The sequence below is a fragment of the Triturus cristatus genome, chromosome 7 (assembly GCF_964204655.1).
Source record: "Triturus cristatus chromosome 7, aTriCri1.1, whole genome shotgun sequence".
Classification (NCBI taxonomy): Eukaryota; Metazoa; Chordata; class Amphibia; order Caudata; family Salamandridae; genus Triturus; species Triturus cristatus.
In genome coordinates this window covers 721,004,085-721,023,629 of record NC_140590.1, presented here as the reverse complement: position 1 = coordinate 721,023,629, position 19,545 = coordinate 721,004,085, and the positions used below count along the sequence as shown (strand labels likewise).

At 48.8% G+C, this 19,545-nt stretch overlaps 1 protein-coding gene across 2 annotated transcripts in view; it reads right to left on the bottom strand.

Moving 5' to 3' along the window:
- The window catches only part of NPTX1 (neuronal pentraxin 1), a 60,424-nt gene that overhangs the window by 36,887 nt on the left and 3,992 nt on the right, over window positions 1-19,545 (bottom strand). The window contains exon 2 of one of the 2 annotated variants that reach the window (XM_085617421.1): window positions 12,346-12,553. In XM_085617421.1, coding sequence (XP_085473547.1) covers window positions 12,346-12,553 — 208 coding nt within the window. The remainder of the gene's footprint in view (window positions 1-12,345; window positions 12,554-19,545) is intronic. The other variant, XM_085617422.1, reaches the window with a different exon arrangement.

Below are 19,545 nucleotides of genomic sequence, written 5' to 3'. Positions count from 1 at the left end.
CTATACTGCCCTACCCTAGCCAACATGGCAGGACCTGGCCTGACCACTACTGGGGAAAACTATTATACTCTTGTGTATCCTCGCAACCTCTCTAAAACCCGCCATGAAATCTTTCAAGCACTCCACCCTGATAATCCACCCTGAGTCCCTGATCTCTGATCTACGTCAAAGCGCTGACAAGGGCACAGTCATTAACGACCTTATCTTCTACTCCAGAAGAACATCCACATGGTGCAAAACCATTGCACATCTCCTCAATGTACACAGAACTAGGAACATACCGTAAGGGACCAAGCTCAAGATAGTGCCCTCCGCAATCTTGCGAGCTGACCTCACTATCACCCTCTACAAAAACGGCATCGTCTTGATACAAGCCACAACCAAAAACCTAAATAAATTTGCAGACCTCTTTACCCACCTCAAAAACCACGTGCATGACACCTGCAGGGTAACAAACAACCGCCCTGACGACCCCCCAACTAGCGTGGCCAGGTACCCTCATACCACCCCCCTAAGCACTCACAACCTAACCCCTCTATCACACCACCTACGCCTACCAACAGAACTGCTCCCAGACCTTAGGCCTCCTGCCCCCCAGCTTCTCCCTCTGATATTGAGACTGAAACTCTTCCTTTGGCCTACAACACATGTCGTCCCAGCCTCTCTACCCTACCCCCACCGCATGCCAATAGAACTGCCACCAAACCACTGTCTTCCTGCCCTCAAGCACCTCCCTCCTATATTGATATTGAATCTCTGCACCACAGAGCAGCCAAATTAACGCATAGCATCCATAATTCCATTCTGTGTCTAAAGAACTTCCTTCACCTCAGTGAACTTTCCTTCTCCAAGTTCAAGCCACAGTGGAACACCACCCCCTCCCTATCACAGAGCCCCCAATCACCCATTACCACTATCCTTGAGATACCTTCGCCCTCGCAAGCAACCATGCCACCTCTCGGAGGAGGAAATCCTAACTCTCCTCCTCTCCTCTTGTCACCCCTAATCCGCTAGACCTTACTGAAGAGAAAATTCTAGCCATCCTCCCTTCCTACAACTCTGCCCCAGTAACCTCCAATCCACTAAACATGAATGTCGAACATGCCATCCGCACGCAATCAACCCCAACAGATCAGCCACCCTCCGCAACAGAAGTGTGGTTGAGAACAACCTAGTGCCAGTACCCCTGTCCGCCCCTTCGCACGACTCCCTCTCCGACCACCCTCTATCTGGCCTAATCAACTGCCGCTCAGGAGTTAGGCACACCGTCGATATCGCAGATCTCATACTGAGCCAAAACTTTGACTTAGCAATCCTGACCGAATCGTGGCTCAACAAATCCTCATCTCCATGCCTGGACCTCCTAGTCCCTCCCAACTACAACATTGCAAGGCTGGACAGACAATCTAGCAAAAAAGGGGGAGGCATCACCTGCATTTACCGCTCTAACCTCCTCGTCACGGAACTCCTGGCAGATACCACAAACTCCTGTGAATACCTCGCAATTTCCATATGCAGTAACACCACCCAACTGTGCAATCTGCACATCTTTTACCTCCCCAGGCACGAATGACGCCTTCACCGGCCACCTCATGGAAATCATCACAGCCAAGGTGTCCTCCAACTCTAAAGACATTTTCCTTGGTGACTTTAACCTGCATTGGAATGACCCCAAAGATCCTCATGTTGACGCCATCAAAGACTTCCTTGCTGACCAAGCCCTAACCCAAGCCTGCTCACTCCCTACACACTTGAAAGGCACCACTCTAGACTGGATCATCGATAAGGAATCAACAGTCAAGCTTATCGCTACAGACCCTTGCGACTGGTTGGACCACCACGCTATCACTTTCTTATTACCTGGCACCCACAAGACTGGGGTACCGCAACAGGCGATCCCTAAACCCTGGGTTAGAGACACCAAGAGCCTTAATCCCAGGGAACTGGCAGCCCGTTGAAAATTTGCCCTCCCCTTCCCCATATCACAATGGTCAGTGACCTGAATGATCATTACTCTGCGACTATAACTAACATTCTTGATGACCTTGCCCCGCTAAAACTAAAAAGAACCCAAATCAAAGACAGAAACCCCTGGTTCAATGGGTCCCTCAACAGCAAGAGGAAGTCCCTCCGGCAGTCAGAAAGAATCTGGAGACAGCACCTCTCAGCCGTGCATTTAAAACTTCTCCGCCAGGCCAGAAATGCCTACAACAGGAACATCCTCAACTCAAAAAAAGAATTCTTCAGGTCTGAACTGGGGAATGCCAAGAACAGAACCCGCAAGCTCTTCGAACTGGTCAAACGCCAATCCAACAAACTGGCCAAAACATTGAAAGAAACCCCCAAGTCACTAATATCATCTGAGTAATTCTCCGTCTTTTTTGCTGACAAAATCACAGCCTTAGGCAATGAGCTCAGATCCGCCAACTACTCTCAACCCCTTCCAGATCTGCCTCCTCCCTCCAAGTCGCCTCCTCAGGCCTCTCCTAAAAACCAAGCGCACTGGACCGACTTCAAAATGTACGACAAACACGCCATCGCGAAAATCCTATCCACCTTAAACCCAAACAACCACTCCCCTCCAACTGCCTAGCTGCCACCACCCAATCCATCATCCCTAGCTGGACTGCAATAATTGACGTCTCCCTGCTTCAAGGATCGATACCCAACTCACTGAAAGCCGGCCAAGTCCTACCAATATTTAGAAAAACAGCCCTTGACCCTGCCTTCCCTGACAATTTTAGACCTATTTCTAATATCCCACTCTTAGCCAAAGTTCTGGAGAAGTGTGTGCAACAGCAGCTGAGCCAACACATCACCAACTTCCACCTTCTAGATGACTTCAAATCCAGTTTCAGGCCTGGGCACAGCACGGAAACCACCATTCTCCACATCGTGGATGATGCCATTCAAGCCCTTGACCAAGGCAAACCTGTCTCCTAATCCTCCTAGATCTATCCTCGGCCTTCAACACGGTCAACCATGAAAAACTACTCGAATACCTCAAACCCAGGATGGGATTGGATGGCTCTGTTTTGGATTGGTTTAGGTCCTTCCTCCATAACCGATCTCAGAGATTCTTAATTTACGGTAACCTGTCTGCTCCTTCTCCGGACACGGTTGGAGTCCCCCAAGGATCAACCCTGTCCCCTACCCTCTTCAACCTTTACTTCGAACCGCTTACCAAAGTATTGTAAACTGCATATGTCTCCTACCATATGTACGCTGATGACACCCAGATCTACATCAAAATCTCCTCCCTCAAAGAGATTATTTCCCTGAATGAAGCCTTGAAACTGTCTGTCCAATGGCTCTCCTCCAATCAACTCAAACTCAACGCAAGGAAGACAGGATTTCTTCTAATTTCCCCACCCAATATAAACCCTGAGACTCGGGTTTGGATTAAGGCCATCACAGCCTTAAACTGCCCTCCAACCATCGTGGACTTGGCCAAATCGCTTGGAATAACCCTGGACTGCAACTTGAGCATGCGGGACCACATCAATTCAATGGCCAAATCAGCCAGATTCCACCTGAGCTACCTAAGCAAATTGAAACTATTCCTTGATTCTCCCGACCTAAAAATGGCAGTCTAGTCTCTAGTCATCTCCAGACTTGAATATGGCTGCTCTACCCTGTCGGGTCTACCCAAGATCTCCCTGGCACCTTTAAAAGCCTGCCTCAACGCGGCCGCCAGACTACTAATTGGCTCAAGGAAATTCGACCATATTTCTCTTCACCTGAAAGCTCTGAATTGGCTTCCTCTAAAGGCCAGAATCCAACTCAAGTTGGTATGTATCATGCACGAGGCATTATACTTAAACTCCCCTGCATTTCTTGCTCAGAAACTCGTGTTATCCGGAGGAACCAGAAACACACGATCCTCCAGAGACCACTTGCTCCAACCTGCACATTTTCGGAAAAAGAAAACTTACAATCGGGCCTTTTCTGGGGCTGCACCGAGAATATGGAACTCACTCCCGCCCGCCATTAGAAGAATCCCTTCTCTGGCTCACTTCAAAAAGGATGCCAAAACCTTCCTAATGGGCAAATTCCTTGCCTAAACTTTGCCTCCTACTCATCCAGAGACCTTGCCCTACTTCCGTCTAATGCATCCCCCTGGAGTACTCTGATACTATCCACCCCGAACTTCCGGGCATCCCTCCATGTACCCAGGGACCTACATTGTCTCGTAAAATGCAAATGTAAATTTAATTGTTTGTCCTTTATCCCTTGAGTACCCAGCCCCTCCCCCCCCATTCAAGTATGTTGTATATTATTGCTGATTCCTGTAAAGCGCTCCTGAAACCCTAACGGGTCAAGTTCGCGGTCTATAAAAAATTCAAATAAATAAATGATCCTTAGTTGCGGCTTCCATTCTCCATGAAGTTTAATTGCAGCCAAAAGCTGGTGATCGCATAAGTGGTTTAAGCACAGACCTCTTTGTAACTACTGATGGTCATGCATTAGCAAAACAAGGTATGGTGAACCCTAGACAAAGAATTGGACATGGAAGCCTGACAGGTCCAACAAGACCTCTCCTAGTAAAATGCAAGAAACTCACCCACCAGTGGTGGCATGCTTCATCTTAAGGTCTGCTCCTTATTAAGAACAAGTAGCACTCCTGTCTGAATGGGCTGCTATTGGAAGAAACTGAAATGGACATCTTCTTTTTTGTAACAACAGGGCTATGATAAAAGCCCAGGATCCAACGTTTTGTACTGGTAAAATCATCTGCTGATCAACCTCCATTTTTTTAATGATTATCACCAATATGACAAAAAAGCAAGAATTGGATGATAGTGAATTTCAGTAATTCCCCACTTTTCTTGGTCAACATGTTTCAGTCAACCATTAAGCCTATATGAATCAGTAGCCTTTGTCAGTACCTAAGAATCCCTTAACACTGTCCCTACACGACATGTTGTGTTTACTATATAAGAGGTGTAGAGTATGAAAATAAACAAAATATAAATGCTTGTGGTTCAATTTGGCTGTTGTTACAAAAAAGGCAGACCCCAGACCAAAATATATTGTATTATGTACTTCCATGAAGAAGTAACCAGTCATCACACACTTAAAAAAACCATCAAAAGGAATAGAAAACGTTGAAAATTATTTTTTTTCCTATTAACTCCAGTCCTTAGGAATTTGTAATAGTCTTGATAACATTATTACCCTCCCTTTCATTAACCTGTAAGACCAACAAATGACCCATATTTTCATTGTTCTCAAAACAACAATTTTGTTGTTACAGAGTTGCTCTTACTGGGTTGTTCTAAAAAACAAATCCAAATTAGAATTTTGTGAGTAATTAAGTCTGAGAATAGTTATTTTTCACAAGGCTCAAGCCATTGTTCCATTATGCATTTAGTATGGGTGAAAACCAGTTACAGTAGCTGCTACCTCAAAAATTCTACTTCTAATCTCTTTGAATTGTAAAGCTTAAAGAATCCCCTGGGTATTTGCATTCCAAGCTTCCTCAACATAATCTAAAGATGTAGAGTCTTCATTTTTTGTTACATAGTCTACAAGAGTTTTGGATATATATGAGAGATATTTAGTGTCAAGGGCGAGCTTACAGTTAAACGCCTAGGGTCTTACTGTGATATCTAATACTACTATTTATATTCTCCCGATAGCAGGGGTTACTATCCCAGTTACAAGCTATACTCACTTGATTTTTTGTATACTCTTATTAGTGTTTGCCTATAGGAGTTAGTACCAAAATTCCCTCCATCGACCTGTTGCCCTTCTATGTAAAGTAAGATAGGACTATTTGCTCTGCTTCTTATTCACATTGATGCGTCTTTCCACTTCCTTGAGTTTTGGAGGGAATTATTTGGCTGTGAAGCATGTTCCTATCAAGGGTTCAATAAATTTTCACCTAATTATGTTTTTTTTTTTAAGTGTGTGATGACTAGTTACTCTGTCATGGAAGTGTGTGACATAATATTTTTGGATTCTATATTTCTTGTAATACCAGGTATTTATTGCAGCCAAATTGAACCATGAGTATTTATAGTTTACTTATTTTCTTACCCTACATCTCATACATACTAAACACAACATCTAGGATAGGAACAGTTTTTAAGGATCCTTGGGTCCTGACAAAGACCTCTGACCCTTCTGGACTTGATATCCTACCGAAACATGTTGGCCAGGAAATGTGGGAATTACTGAATTCCCCTAACTTCCAACCCTTTCTTTTCAGTCTTATCAGTGATAACCATAATAAACACATGTTGGCTGGCCATAGGATAATTTTACCAGCAACAAAATCCTTGGATTCCAGGCTTTAATCACACCCATATTGTTAAACAGGAATTAATCTCCTTTATAGAGATCTGTTTACCAGGAAGCCCAGTCAGATAGGAATGATTCCTGTTCTGACAGAGGAGTGGACCCTATGATGAACCATATCACCACTGAGTGGGTGAGAGTCCTGTGTATTATTAGGAGTTGCCTTGTTGGACAGGACAGGCTTCCATGAGCAATTCTTTGTCAAGAATTTGCCATACCTTGTGTTGCCAATGCTTGTAGGTTGGAAGGATGTATATCTGACCTCTTTAACCTCTTCTGTGCCCATGACGAGATAGTCTCGTCATGGAGCACGGTCGCGCTGTGCCCATGACGAGACTATCTCGTCATGAACCCCACCCACTAATGTAACGCCCGGCACAGGAGGGGGAAAGGGCGTGGCACAGAAGGGGTTAATTCTCTCAAGTCCCCTTTTCTAGTGTTTTGATACTAATGTTTATAATCAGTCCAGCACCTAGAGATGTTTCCATGTCTAGATCAGAACACAAGTGTCATTACTCACCGACCTACACTTGGGTCCAGTTTTTTTTCCATGGAATGCATCAAGTCAACTTTTATAACTAATATACTACAAAGCCAATTGTTATTGAGACTCCAAAACATACCAAGGCAAAGAACCAAGGGCCAGATGTACAACATTTATGGATTGCTGTTTCCTAACTGTGATTCTTATTGAATCACAATTAAGAAATCACAATTCCTAATGTACAAAATAAGTATTTATGAATGAGCAATTCCTAATGGGTTCGTATATCGATCTACCTCATGAATATTAATGAGGTAGGTCGCAAATAGAGACTCATTAGTAATCGCAGCAATTACAAGGATGGTGGCATGCTGAGGTCAGCAGACCATCAGATCTTTAAATTTATTTTTAATAAAGAAAACTTTTTTTTTTATGCAGCCAGTTTTCCTTGAAGGGAAACGGGATGCATCTAAAATGAAAAAAAGAAAACTGTTGTGTTTCCTTTTTTTATGAATGGGCACTTCCTGCTCTTAAAACTATTTTTATTTACATTCTCAAAGGGGAACGGTCCCTTGGGGACCCCTTCCCATTTGGTTACCACTGCCTTTAAGTAGTTGGTAAAAAATGTATGTTTTGCAACCGTAATTCAGTTGCAAAACATCAATAAATACCACTGCGATTCAGTAGGTGGAAGGGATGCCCTGGACACCCCCGCTCAAAATACTGAATTGTATGTAACAGCGTTTTTTCTTGTAAGTGTTAGATCTGGTCCTGTGCAAGCATTTTATATATTCGTGCATACCTTGCTTAAGTCGCAAGTGACTCAACACGTGCAAAGGTTTTGATTTTCTCATGAAAGTCTAGCTCACATGAAACTTTGCGACCTAATGTTCATAGTTTTTGTAATTTTCCCGAAAATACACAGTTTTTGAGAATTTGTTTTTACTTTTCACACCTCTAGCTGAAACCCTACCTGTAGATTGACAAAAAAATGTATTTCTATTAGTAAAGTTAGATAGTATATTCCACTATACCACATGCACTATATCGCATGACAATAATATTGCATCCACTCCATCATCCTATCACTTGTTGCAAGGTAAGTATAATGGGTGAATACAATAGCTAGCTGGGTTAGGTTATAGAGATGATGTAAAGATCCAAATGATAATGCCCCCTCAGATCCCCCACCCATTCATTTAGGGTATGTTCTCGCTTTCTGTGTCTTCCCTCCATAGAGACTCTCTAGTGTCTCCAGGGCTTCTCTGGATGGGAGGAGACACCCTGGATGGGAAGAGAGGCCTAGGCAAATGGGGTGGCTCCAAAGGGGGAAGAGACACCGTGAAGCAAGGGGACTTTTAATGTCAAGAGAGACCTTAAGTAGACAAAGGTTGACCACAGATTTGAAGGGGAGTCTCATGTATGTGAGAGGGAGACTCCTGAGAGGGAGGAACCCATGAAAAGGAGGGGGAAGCCTTAATGGGAGGGTATGGAATCTTTCATATGAAGGGTGACCACAGAGTGAGGGGTGATTTCAAGTGAGAGATGTAAGGGAGACCTTAACAAGAGCAGAGACCTCGGTAGGAGGAGCAACTCAAGATAGGAAGGAAGCCCTTGATAGGGCAGAATGATATTGGGGAGAGGGAGGCAATGAAGGATGAGGGAGTCTGAGGTTGGAATAAAGAGGCCGCAAAAGGGAAGGGGCGATAGCTAAATGTGAGAGGCAGCCCCGGAAAGAGAGGGTGAGTCTGAATGGGAGTGTGAGAAACATAGATGCTGGGGGTCACCCTGAGTGGAAGAAAATAACTTGATATGAGAGACAATCCTATGTAAGATGGAGACGCCTCAAGTGGACGGAGAGACCCTGGATGGGAGAGGTATGTCCTGGACATGAGAGGGGGCTGCAGTGGATGGGTGGAGAGGCCATGGATGAGTAGAGAACACTGGGTATGAGTATGAAAGACTGAATGAGAAGAAACAACACAGATGAAAAGTGAGCATCTGTATGAAAGATGGAAACATGGTTGAATCTAATATTATCTGGCTTCATGCCTGCCCTACCAGATGTTCAGAGGTACTGGCCTGTCATAAAGCATAGCTATTAATAGCAGACAAGGGCCACCAGGTTGTATATCTACCAACTGCAACTACATTGACTCTTTGGCCTTCATTATGATGTTGGGCGGTCCGGCACCGCCACCGATAGTCCCTCGGTGGTGGTTCACCCGACATGCAGGGGAACAGTCCGACTGCCGGATTAAGATACCGGCAGTTTGAGCGCAGCGGGCAGGGAGAAAGACCTCTCCCTCCCACAGGCTCAAAGAGCCCATTTGGACGGTGGTGGGACAGTAATCCCTACAATGAAGGCAGTGCCTGTGCAGACACCATCGTAGGGATTACGATGTCCATTTACCACAGCCTTTTCATGGCAGCCTCACCTCCATGGAAAGGCTATTGGAAAGGGATTTTGGGGGCCCCTAGCAGAGCCCCCATCGATCACCGCTATGTGGCCAGGTGGGCACATGTGGTCCCCCCAAATATCCATGCACCTTGTGCTAGGCACCACATGCATGGATGTTTGCAAACATGCCTTTCTCTACTGCAGCTTGTGCTGCAGCCCTTTTATGGGCTGCAGCACAAGCTGCAATAGAAAACTGCATGTTTCCAATCGCCTACACGGCAGTCGTTTCATAATATGGCGGGTGGATCCACCAACTACATGTGGGACTGTCTCCATCCCACAGTGATGGCAGTCAGACGCTCGTCTGACCGCCATCGTAATGCCTGGGGATACTCCTTGCTCCTCCCTCAACTTGTTTGGTGTTTCCCCTCCACATACCACCCAGGTGACTGCTCTACCTGCGCCCCACCTGAGCACCAGACTCCATTTGGCTGATGGGGGTGCGCGGCACCAAAAGGAAGTAGTCTCCCTTGCTTGCTTGAGTGCTGATGAGTCTCTTGCAGTTCAGGGTACAGCCTTGGAGGTAAAACTCCTAAGGTGAGGTCCTTTAGGACAGCTCTCTGAGTGATCCATGCCAGGGGCAACCTGCTCTTCAGTCAGGCTCCCAAACCATTAGACTGGGGATTGGCCCTGGGATGTCTCAGCTGCGGGAAAGAGAGTGCTGTCCAAGGGGTAGTTTTGGCAGGCTCATGAGAGAGACTGTAGAGCACTGTGTACCACTAAAACGTGGCATGCCTCAGCCTGAGTGTGTATAAGCAGGCCAGAAGGAACAGGGGCCAGGCCCCACATCTTCTTCGTGGATAACTGAAACTTCATGGACAACTGGAACAAGAGAAGATGAGGCTCCAGGCTCTGGACCTGTCCTTCGTTGTGATGATTAGATTAACACCCATGACCCACCCCTCTCTCCCATCTTCGTTGGAGGCTAGAAGTCACCTTTGCTGGCAGAAAAAGGACGAGTGGTTCCACAAGAAGGTCACTCACATTGGTGACCGGGACCGGTGAAGGACCCATGCCTAAGGCACCCACCCTACATGAGTGGGCATTTCTCCTTCTGTGTCTCATGTGTGAGCACCAGAAGGTCAGACTCCATTCTGAGTAAATGAATCCTGGCTATGTTCCTCCCTTGCCATATTACTCCAATATGTTGGAACAGACTGTGGGACCAGGAGGCCAACAGTCTGATGCTCCCATAGACAGGGGGTGATGTCACTGTTATGTTGCGGACTGACCGCCAATCCACAGTATACACCTGTTAAGCTGACTGAGCATGTCAAGGAACCCTGCCTCTCTGGGATGAGTTGCAGGATAGGACCCTAAAATATTTGAAGGGCAAGCTGAGACACGTAGGATTCCTTTCTTTTAGAAGGGCCATATATTACAGAGCTTTCGGTAGAGGTTAGACTAAAGGTCCATTTAATGTATGTCCCTGTGGTGCACTCTTTTACAATTAAAATTACCAACCCCAATGTAGAAAATCTTTAGAGTTCCCAAAAAATGAGCCTTCTTGCAGGGGCGTAGCTTGGGGTGGTGGGGGGCTAGGGGGGTTGGGGTTTTACATACCCCCGATAAATGTATTTACGATAAATAGTTGGATACAGGTGCTTTTAGTCCTGTATGGTGAGGTGTCAATCAGATTTCTCCAGGAATTTATACACACAGACAAAAACGCACACACATGCTCTCCCTCCCTCTGTTTGCAAAGACTTAAAAAATGCTGGTGATGTCACAAAATAATGTACTTTCTCTCGCTTAGTACCCCTAGCAATCGTCATTCGTCCCCCTTTCAGCTGCCTCTTATGCCTCTCGAGTGTGCCCTGCTTGTCCTGTAATGTATTTTAACATTATATGCCAGCGTGATTGTTGGGAAATCTGATGCTCCCCGCCCCCAAGTCTTACTCACCAAGCTACGCTGTTTCCTTCCTGATTACCCCATAGGTGCTGCAAGAATGTGTTACTATGTTGATCCCCATATGATGGATACGTAAGTGTGCGCAAGTAACTCTCCACTAAACGGTGGCAGGCCTATTGGCAGGAACCCTTCCCTCTGGACCCGCTGCCACACGTGTATGTTACTCTCTAGAAAGTAATCTAGCCAAGGCCGCCATTTTGTGGCTCTGAGAGCCGCCTCTCCCTAGGACTCCAGTCAAACGTAATTACAAAGTCTGCGATAAGTCTCGACTCATAACAACTCTTGCAGAAACACCTGCCACCAATTGTGGGGGGAAAATCGTCCTACTCATACAACTTTGGTTGCCTCAACCCCTATGACATCTGGGGTTATTTACTGGCAGGGTCTATCCTAAACCTTTTCAATGAATACTTTTTTTAATTGACATTGCTTTAATGTTCTTTATTTTTCCTTCATGATTACCTAATTAGGTCGAGCCAGGGCTGCGCATGCGCTGCTCTGTGAGGCATGCTGTATTGGAGTACGGAATAGAAGACCCACCCACTCTCAGTCCATATTTTTCATTGTCTTGTGTCATTTTCCTTTATAAATGCTGGCTTCTGATTCATTAATAGACTTGTTAGTCCCTCCTTAGGGCCAGCGTCTTCATATATAACCTCCCATAAGGAAAAGTCATTTTACTTCGGTTGTTACACTGTACTTCTTTTTTCGTCTGTAAGCACTATTTTCTTTAATGAGTTTCTCCTATTGCAGGCACAACATGCTTCCCTGCAACATTCCGCTTGCCATGCATGCTTTAACTTTCCGAACAGCCCGGGACAAAAACGGCCGCTTCTTTGAATAGGTCTTGCATTTACAAAAGTTTGAGCTATTAGCATTGTAAATGACAATGCCTTTTATTTATGTATTAATCAGCAAAACAGATAAATAAAAGGCATTGTCATTTACAATGCCTATAGCTTAAACTCTCGCAAATGCGAGACCTATTGCATTGCAAATGCTTGTTTCTTTGTATTGTTTCTTCGTTTTGGGTTGTGGATTTCTATTTATTGTGGTTTCTTCACGTTCCCCATGATGCTGACGCCGGAGTTCTCAGCTCTTCCTTGTCACTACAGACCAATGACGTCATAACCTTGGTAGAGGCCAGACTCAACAGCCAATAGGCGTCTCTGAAAGCACACTCACCTTTCTCCAGGTCGGAGATGCGCTGGTGCAGCGAGGTCAGGGTGCTTTCGATCTTGCCCCGCTGCTCGCTGTCGTTCTTGCCTCCCAGCTTGCCCTCCTCCAGGCTGTTGACCCTCGACAGCACCTGCCGCTCGAGGTCCTCGATCTTGCTCTGCAGAAGGTCCTTCATGGTGTTGGTCTGGGTGGAGGTATTGCCCCGGCTGTACTGCTGCGGCGGGAGAAGGGGGGGAACACGTCGGGTAAGTGGATTGTGGATAAAACAACATTACCACCTGGTACTTAACGGTGACAGTAATCCCAGGCCTCCCGCTAGGAGTGGGGTTAACTGAGAGATTGCCGGGCAAACACTGTAATCACATTACACAACGCGGCGCGCGGCTCTGGCCGACTGCCGCTGAGACAGAGGCGCGCGTGGTACTAAGAGAGAGAGAGAGAGGCAAAAAGAAAGAGACGGAGAGATAGACAGGGAGAGAGCGAGAGGTGGTGAAAGAGAGAGAGAGGTGGAGCGAGAGAGACAAGTAGAAAGACAGAGAGAGATGGGGAGAAAGGCAGAGAGAGAAAGACGGGGAGAGACAGAGAGCTAAGTGAGAGAGAGAGAGCTGGAGAGAGACGAGGAGAGAGAGAGAGTGCGCTGAGAGAGAGGGAGAGAGAATGACAGAGAATGGGGCGAGAGACAGACAGAGGGAGAGCTAGAGAGAGAAAAACAGAGAGAGATAAGGAGAAGGACAGGGAGAGAGAATGGCAGATAGAAAGAAAAAGAAAGACAAGGCAGAGACAGAGGCGCGCATGGTACAAAAAGAGAGGGAGAGACCGAGAGAGAGTCAAGGTAAAACAGAGAGAGAGAGAGCGCGATGGGGAGAGACAGAGAGAAAGAGAGACAGGGAGAGAGAGCGAGACAGGTTGCGAGAGAGACAAGGAGAAAGAGACAGACCGTGAGGGAGACCGTGACAGAGAGAAAGAGTAAGACAAGGGGAGAGAGACAGGCAGAGGGAGAGCGTGAGAGATAAATACACAGATAGAGAGACGGGGAGAAAGGGAGGTAGAGACAATGAGAAAGACAGAGCGAATGCGCGCTCGAGGGAGAGAGCATGGCAGAAAGAAAAAGAAAGACGAGGAGATCGAGAGCCCGAGAGAGAAAGACAGAGAGAGAGCGAGAGAGAGAAAGGGAGGGAAGGGAGAAAGACAGAGAGAGAGGGTGAGACAGACAACGGGAGAGAGAAAAAGAATGAGAAAGAGACCAGGAGATAGAGAGACCAGATCAAGTGGATATAGACAGAGAATAGGAGAGAGAGAATGAGGCAGAGAGGCAACGGGAGAGACCAGGCGAGTGACAGAGAGAGAGAGAAAAAGAGAGTGAGACAGAGAAAGACAAGAGGAGATCGAGTGGATGAGATAGAAAGACAGTTATAGTGAGAGAGGGCTTGACTCCCAAGGGAGCAAGAGAAGACGAGAGAGTGCGAGACAGCAGGATAGCCAAAGGGAGCGAGAGATACTGAAACAAAAGGAAGTAGAAATAGAGGAATGGAGAATAGAGTGAGGGAGATCAAGAGAGAAAGTAGGACACAAGGGCGACATCGAGACGTGAGCGTGATGGGGCAGGAAAAAAGAGACAATCAGAAGGAGAGAGGGGTGGGCAAAAGAATGAACTAAGGAGCGAGTGAAAAACAGATACCCCGGGGACGAAACAGAGAGAGTCAAAGAGACAAAGGGACGAAACAGAAACAGACAAAGAAACAGAATTCGGGATAGAGAAAACGAGCCAGACAAGGACAGGGCGTGACAGAGAGACACGGAGAGAGACAGCAAGAAAATAAGGGAAAGAGAGCAGCCGCGGCCCCACCGCTGCTATGTGGCGCGTGCACGGACGGCGGCTGAAAGAGAGACAGGCAGGGAGTGAGAAAGAGTGAAAGGAGGAAGTGTGAGGGGGATATAGAGAGAGGGAAAAAGAGACATATACCCAGCACGAAGAGACAGAGCCAGAGAGAAATGGAATTAGGTAGCAAGAGAAGACAAGACACAGGACAGGGCAAATATGGAAAGAGCTGTAAGACACACAAGTAGAGAGATACAGAAAGCAAGGGAAAGACTAAAGTATGAGAGGGATGCAGAGGGCAGATAGGAAGTTAGATGAATTGAAATAGGGCTGAGGGGAGGAGAGGTAGTGAGGGGAAAGACAGAATTAGGCCCGGATTCTCACGGGTTTACCGTCTCAAACGCAAATTGGTATTCGGGTTGGTGTGTATGTAAAAGTAGCGCAAAGCGGCGCAAACGTTGCTTTGCATTACTTTGCGTCAAGGACGTGTCACATGGGTGGTACATGGTCTTTCTCATGCAATCACTCTTGCTTTTTGACACTGAATCCTATTCCCTAACATTGGTTGAAAGGGTTTACCACCAAAAATGGACACCACTGAAAAGCAAGTGTGAAATGGAGGAGAAATGCTTTCATTAATCTGTGCTTTCGGGCTTTGCATGCGTTCTGCACTGTGACGCACACATACAAAGTAGGAACAGCTTCTAAAATTGTCTAGGTGTAGTATTTTGTACAGGAAGGGTTCCCTGTACAAAACCTTGGCTAGACTCAGACACACACCCAAGCGCTATGGCACTAAGGTGAGCGCCTTGCGCACAGCAGCTGAAATCAGCCCTGGCACTGGGGAGAGGCCTTATCTCTGTGAATATGGCGCTCTCCCAATCTCTCCCTGTCACGCACCCTCTTTGGGTGCTGCGCTGCCACCTTTCAGAATCTGGGCCCTAATGAGAGAAGGAATGAGAGAGGAGGTGTGGAATCGGAGAGAGCGAGTCCCGCAGCCGCTCTGGCCATGGCCTGGATATCAAAATGTCTATTTAATATTCCCTCAAATGTAGTTGTGCAGTTGTGGGTACCAGAGTGTGTGTCAAAGGTCAGGTGGAACTTGCAGCAGCCCGACAGGCGAAGGAAAAGGGCTTGTCCTGATGGCAGAGAGATGATAACAGCCAGAGAAAGTGAGTGGCTGAGGGCGTTTTTGGGGACGGAGCCCTGGGCCACGGGGCATGGAGCTATGGGCACAGGGACTTTTAGGTCGAAGTAGCTCAGAGCACAAGGCGGATGCTTTCTGGAAGAGGATGCCAGCTGGCCGTGATCAATGTTAAGCAATCCTGGGGCAGAGGCCGAGGAGAGCCGAGGAACAAGGGAAGGGGCACGGGGGCATAGGTGACGGGACACCAAGACACAGGTCCAGACACCAGGGATACCTTGGAAGAGGGTCAAGACCCCCGGGCAGAGGTCAGTAAACCGTAGGGCTCAAGTCAAGGGGCACCCGGACATTGGTCATGGTAGACCGGAGCAGAGGGCAAGGTACGCTTGGGACTAGGTCTAAGAACACCGGGCGGAGGTCGAAGAACCCTGGGCAGAGGTCAAAGAACCCTGGGCAGAGGTCAAAGAACCCTGGGGCACAGGTGAAGGGACACTGAATTAGACGTCAAGGAAATCTGTGTCACGGATCAAGGGACGCCAGGGCACAGGTCAAGAGACACCTAGGAATAAGTTAAAGAACACCGGGCACAGGTGAAAGAACCCTGGGGCACTGGCCAGGGGCGATGGGGCACAGATGAAGAGCTCTAGGGTGGATGTCAAGCAGCCTTGGGGCACAGATCGAGGGACACCAGGGCACAGGTCAAGAGACACCTAGGAATAAGTTAAAGAACACCGGGCACAGGTGAAAGAACCCTGGGGCACAGGCCAGGGGCGATGGGGCACAGATGAAGAGCTCTAGGGTGGATGTCAAGCAGCCTTGGGGCACAGATCGAGGGACACCAGGGCACAGGTCAAGAGACACCTAGGAATAAGTTAAAGAACACCGGGCACAGGTGAAAGAACCCTGGGGCACAGGCCAGGGGCGATGGGGCACAGATGAAGAGCTCTAGGGTGGATGTCAAGCAGCCTTGGGGCACAGATCGAGGGACACCAGGGCACAGGTCAAGAGACACCTAGGAATAAGTTAAAGAACACCGGGCACAGGTGAAAGAACCCTGGGGCACAGGCCAGGGGCGATGGGGCACAGATGAAGAGCTCTAGGGTGGATGTCAAGCAGCCTTGGGGCACAGATCGAGGGACACCAGGGCACAGGTCAAGAGACACCTAGGAATAAGTTAAAGAACACCGGGCACAGGTGAAAGAACCCTGGGGCACAGGCCAGGGGCGATGGGGCACAGATGAAGAGCTCTAGGGTGGATGTCAAGCAGCCTTGGGGCACAGATCGAGGGACACCAGGGCACAGGTCAAGAGACACCTAGGAATAAGTTAAAGAACACCGGGCACAGGTGAAAGAACCCTGGAGCACAGGCCAGGGGCGATGGGGCACAGATGAAGAGCTCTAGGGTGGATGTCAAGCAGCCTTGGGGCACAGATCGAGGGACACCAGGGCACAGGTCAAGAGACACCTAGGAATAAGTTAAAGAACACCGGGCACAGGTAAAAGAACCCTGGAGCACAGGCCAGGGGCGATGGGGCACAGATGAAGAGCTCTAGGGTGGATGTCAAGCAGCCTTGGGGCACAGATCGAGGGACACCAGGGCACAGGTCAAGAGACACCTAGGAATAATTTAAAGAACACCGGGCACAGGTGAAAGAACCCTGGAGCACAGGCCAGGGGCGATGGGGCACAGATGAAGAGCTCTAGGGTGGATGTCAAGCAGCCTTGGGGCACAGATCGAGGGACACCAGGGCACAGGTCAAGAGACACCTAGGAATAAGTTAAAGAACACCGGGCACAGGTGAAAGAACCCTGGGGCACAGGCCAGGGGCGATGGGGCACAGATGAAGAGCTCTAGGGTGGATGTCAAGCAGCCTTGGGGCACAGATCGAGGGACACCAGGGCACAGGTCAAGAGACACCTAGGAATAAGTTAAAGAACACCGGGCACAGGTGAAAGAACCCTGGGGCACAGGCCAGGGGCGATGGGGCACAGATGAAGAGCTCTAGGGTGGATGTCAAGCAGCCTTGGGGCACAGATCGAGGGACACCAGGGCACAGGTCAAGAGACACCTAGGAATAAGTTAAAGAACACCGGGCACAGGTGAAAGAACCCTGGGGCACAGGCCAGGGGCGATGGGGCACAGATGAAGAGCTCTAGGGTGGATGTCAAGCAGCCTTGGGGCACAGATCGAGGGACACCAGGGCACAGGTCAAGAGACACCTAGGAATAAGTTAAAGAACACCGGGCACAGGTGAAAGAACCCTGGGGCACAGGCCAGGGGCGATGGGGCACAGATGAAGAGCTCTAGGGTGGATGTCAAGCAGCCTTGGGGCACAGATCGAGGGACACCAGGGCACAGGTCAAGAGACACCTAGGAATAAGTTAAAGAACACCGGGCACAGGTGAAAGAACCCTGGGGCACAGGCCAGGGGCGATGGGGCACAGATGAAGAGCTCTAGGGTGGATGTCAAGCAGCCTTGGGGCACAGATCGAGGGACACCAGGGCACAGGTCAAGAGACACCTAGGAATAAGTTAAAGAACACCGGGCACAGGTGAAAGAACCCTGGGGCACAGGCCAGGGGCGATGGGGCACAGATGAAGAGCTCTAGGGTGGATGTCAAGCAGCCTTGGGGCACAGATCGAGGGACACCAGGGCACAGGTCAAAGGATCGCTAGGTATAGGTCAAATAACACCGAGCAGAGGTCAAACAACCCTGGGTCACAGGTGAAGGGACACTGGGGCAGAGGTCAAAGAACACCGGGCAAAGGTCAAACAACCCTGGGTCACAGGTGAAGGGACACTGGGGCAGAGGTCAGAGAACATCAGGCAGAGGTCAAACAACCCTGGGGCACGGCAGAGGTGAAAGAGCTCTGGAGTAGAGGACAAGGAAATCTGTGGCACGGGTCAAAGGACACCAGGGCACAGGTCAAAGGACACGGAGCACAGGCAAGGAGCACTGGGGCACCTATCAAGGCACACTGCTGCACCGGCAGAATCCTACTAAGAGAGCCCGTGGCAGAGAGGAGGGCAGGGATCCGCGCGGTACCCAGAGCGGATCAGGTGGCATAGGCAAATGCCCCCCAAGAACGCCCAAGAGGAGCTCTCGGGCTTCTAGGAGGCACCGCTGGAACCGCAAGAGGTGTTAACATGCGGCTACTGTGAGGGATAAACGCAGGAAGGGCCGGCGGAGCAGGACTAGGGGGAGGAGACGGAGAAGTGAAAAGGGGAGGGGCATGGGGGGAGGGGGGCTTCAACAGAAATTCAGAGGGAAAGTGGCAAGGAAACATGGAGGGAATTGCAGAGGGGGCGGGCGGGAAACTCAGGGGGAGAGAAAGGGGGTGAAGAGAGGGCGAGAGAGAAAAGCAAGAAAAAAAGAGTTCTATAGTGACGACTGAGAGATAACGGGCTGCAGGAGCCACTTGGGGACTGAGTCTGAGCTGGAGACAGTGCGGAAGGGCGATGGAGGGAGGGACGGGTCTAACGGCGAGAGGAGAGTCTGAGCAGAAGATTGCAAAACCTACATCAGCTTCTTCAGTGGGCATCAAGGGACCACAAGCCCCGGCGTGTCCTCGAGAAGCGAACACCAGCCAGAATGCGAGCCCCGGGGCAGCATGCGTGTACTGTCCTCCGGGATTCAAGCGGTTCCAGCAAACCGCCTGCCTCTGGGCACTGTAAAACCTCTCTGTGTCCTGTAGTGAGGGAGGGAAAGCGAGGGGAGAGAGGAGGCACGAGAGACGAGGAGCGATGGGGTGCAGAGCAGAGACGAAAACAGAAGGGAGGGACGGAGGAGATGAAAGAGATGAAAGAGGAAGGCAGCCAGGGCCACACCTAGAATCGGGAGAAGTGCGGGAGGCTGGATGTTTTTTTTTCCACGAGTGATGGAGAGGAGGAGAGAGGCGAGCACGCGAGGGAGAGAGGAGATAAGGAAACTGATAAGAAGAGATGTACCGAGGACCAAGGCGAAGATAGGAGAGAGTGTAGTAGCGCTGGGTCACACAATAAGAGAGAGGGAAAGGAGTGAGGACGGCGAAGAGAGTCCCATTCAAGTGATGAGAATAGAGAGGAAGGAGTGAAGATGGAGGGGGTCGATGGGTGCAGATTGGAGAAAAGAGGGAATATGCACCGTAGATGGATGGGAAGTCGCAAAAGAGGGAACAAGATGGTTAGAGAGAGGGGGGCGGGAGCGAGAGATCCGGGTGCAGCCCAAAGGCACAAAGGAAGGGAGGGCAGAAAAAGGAGAA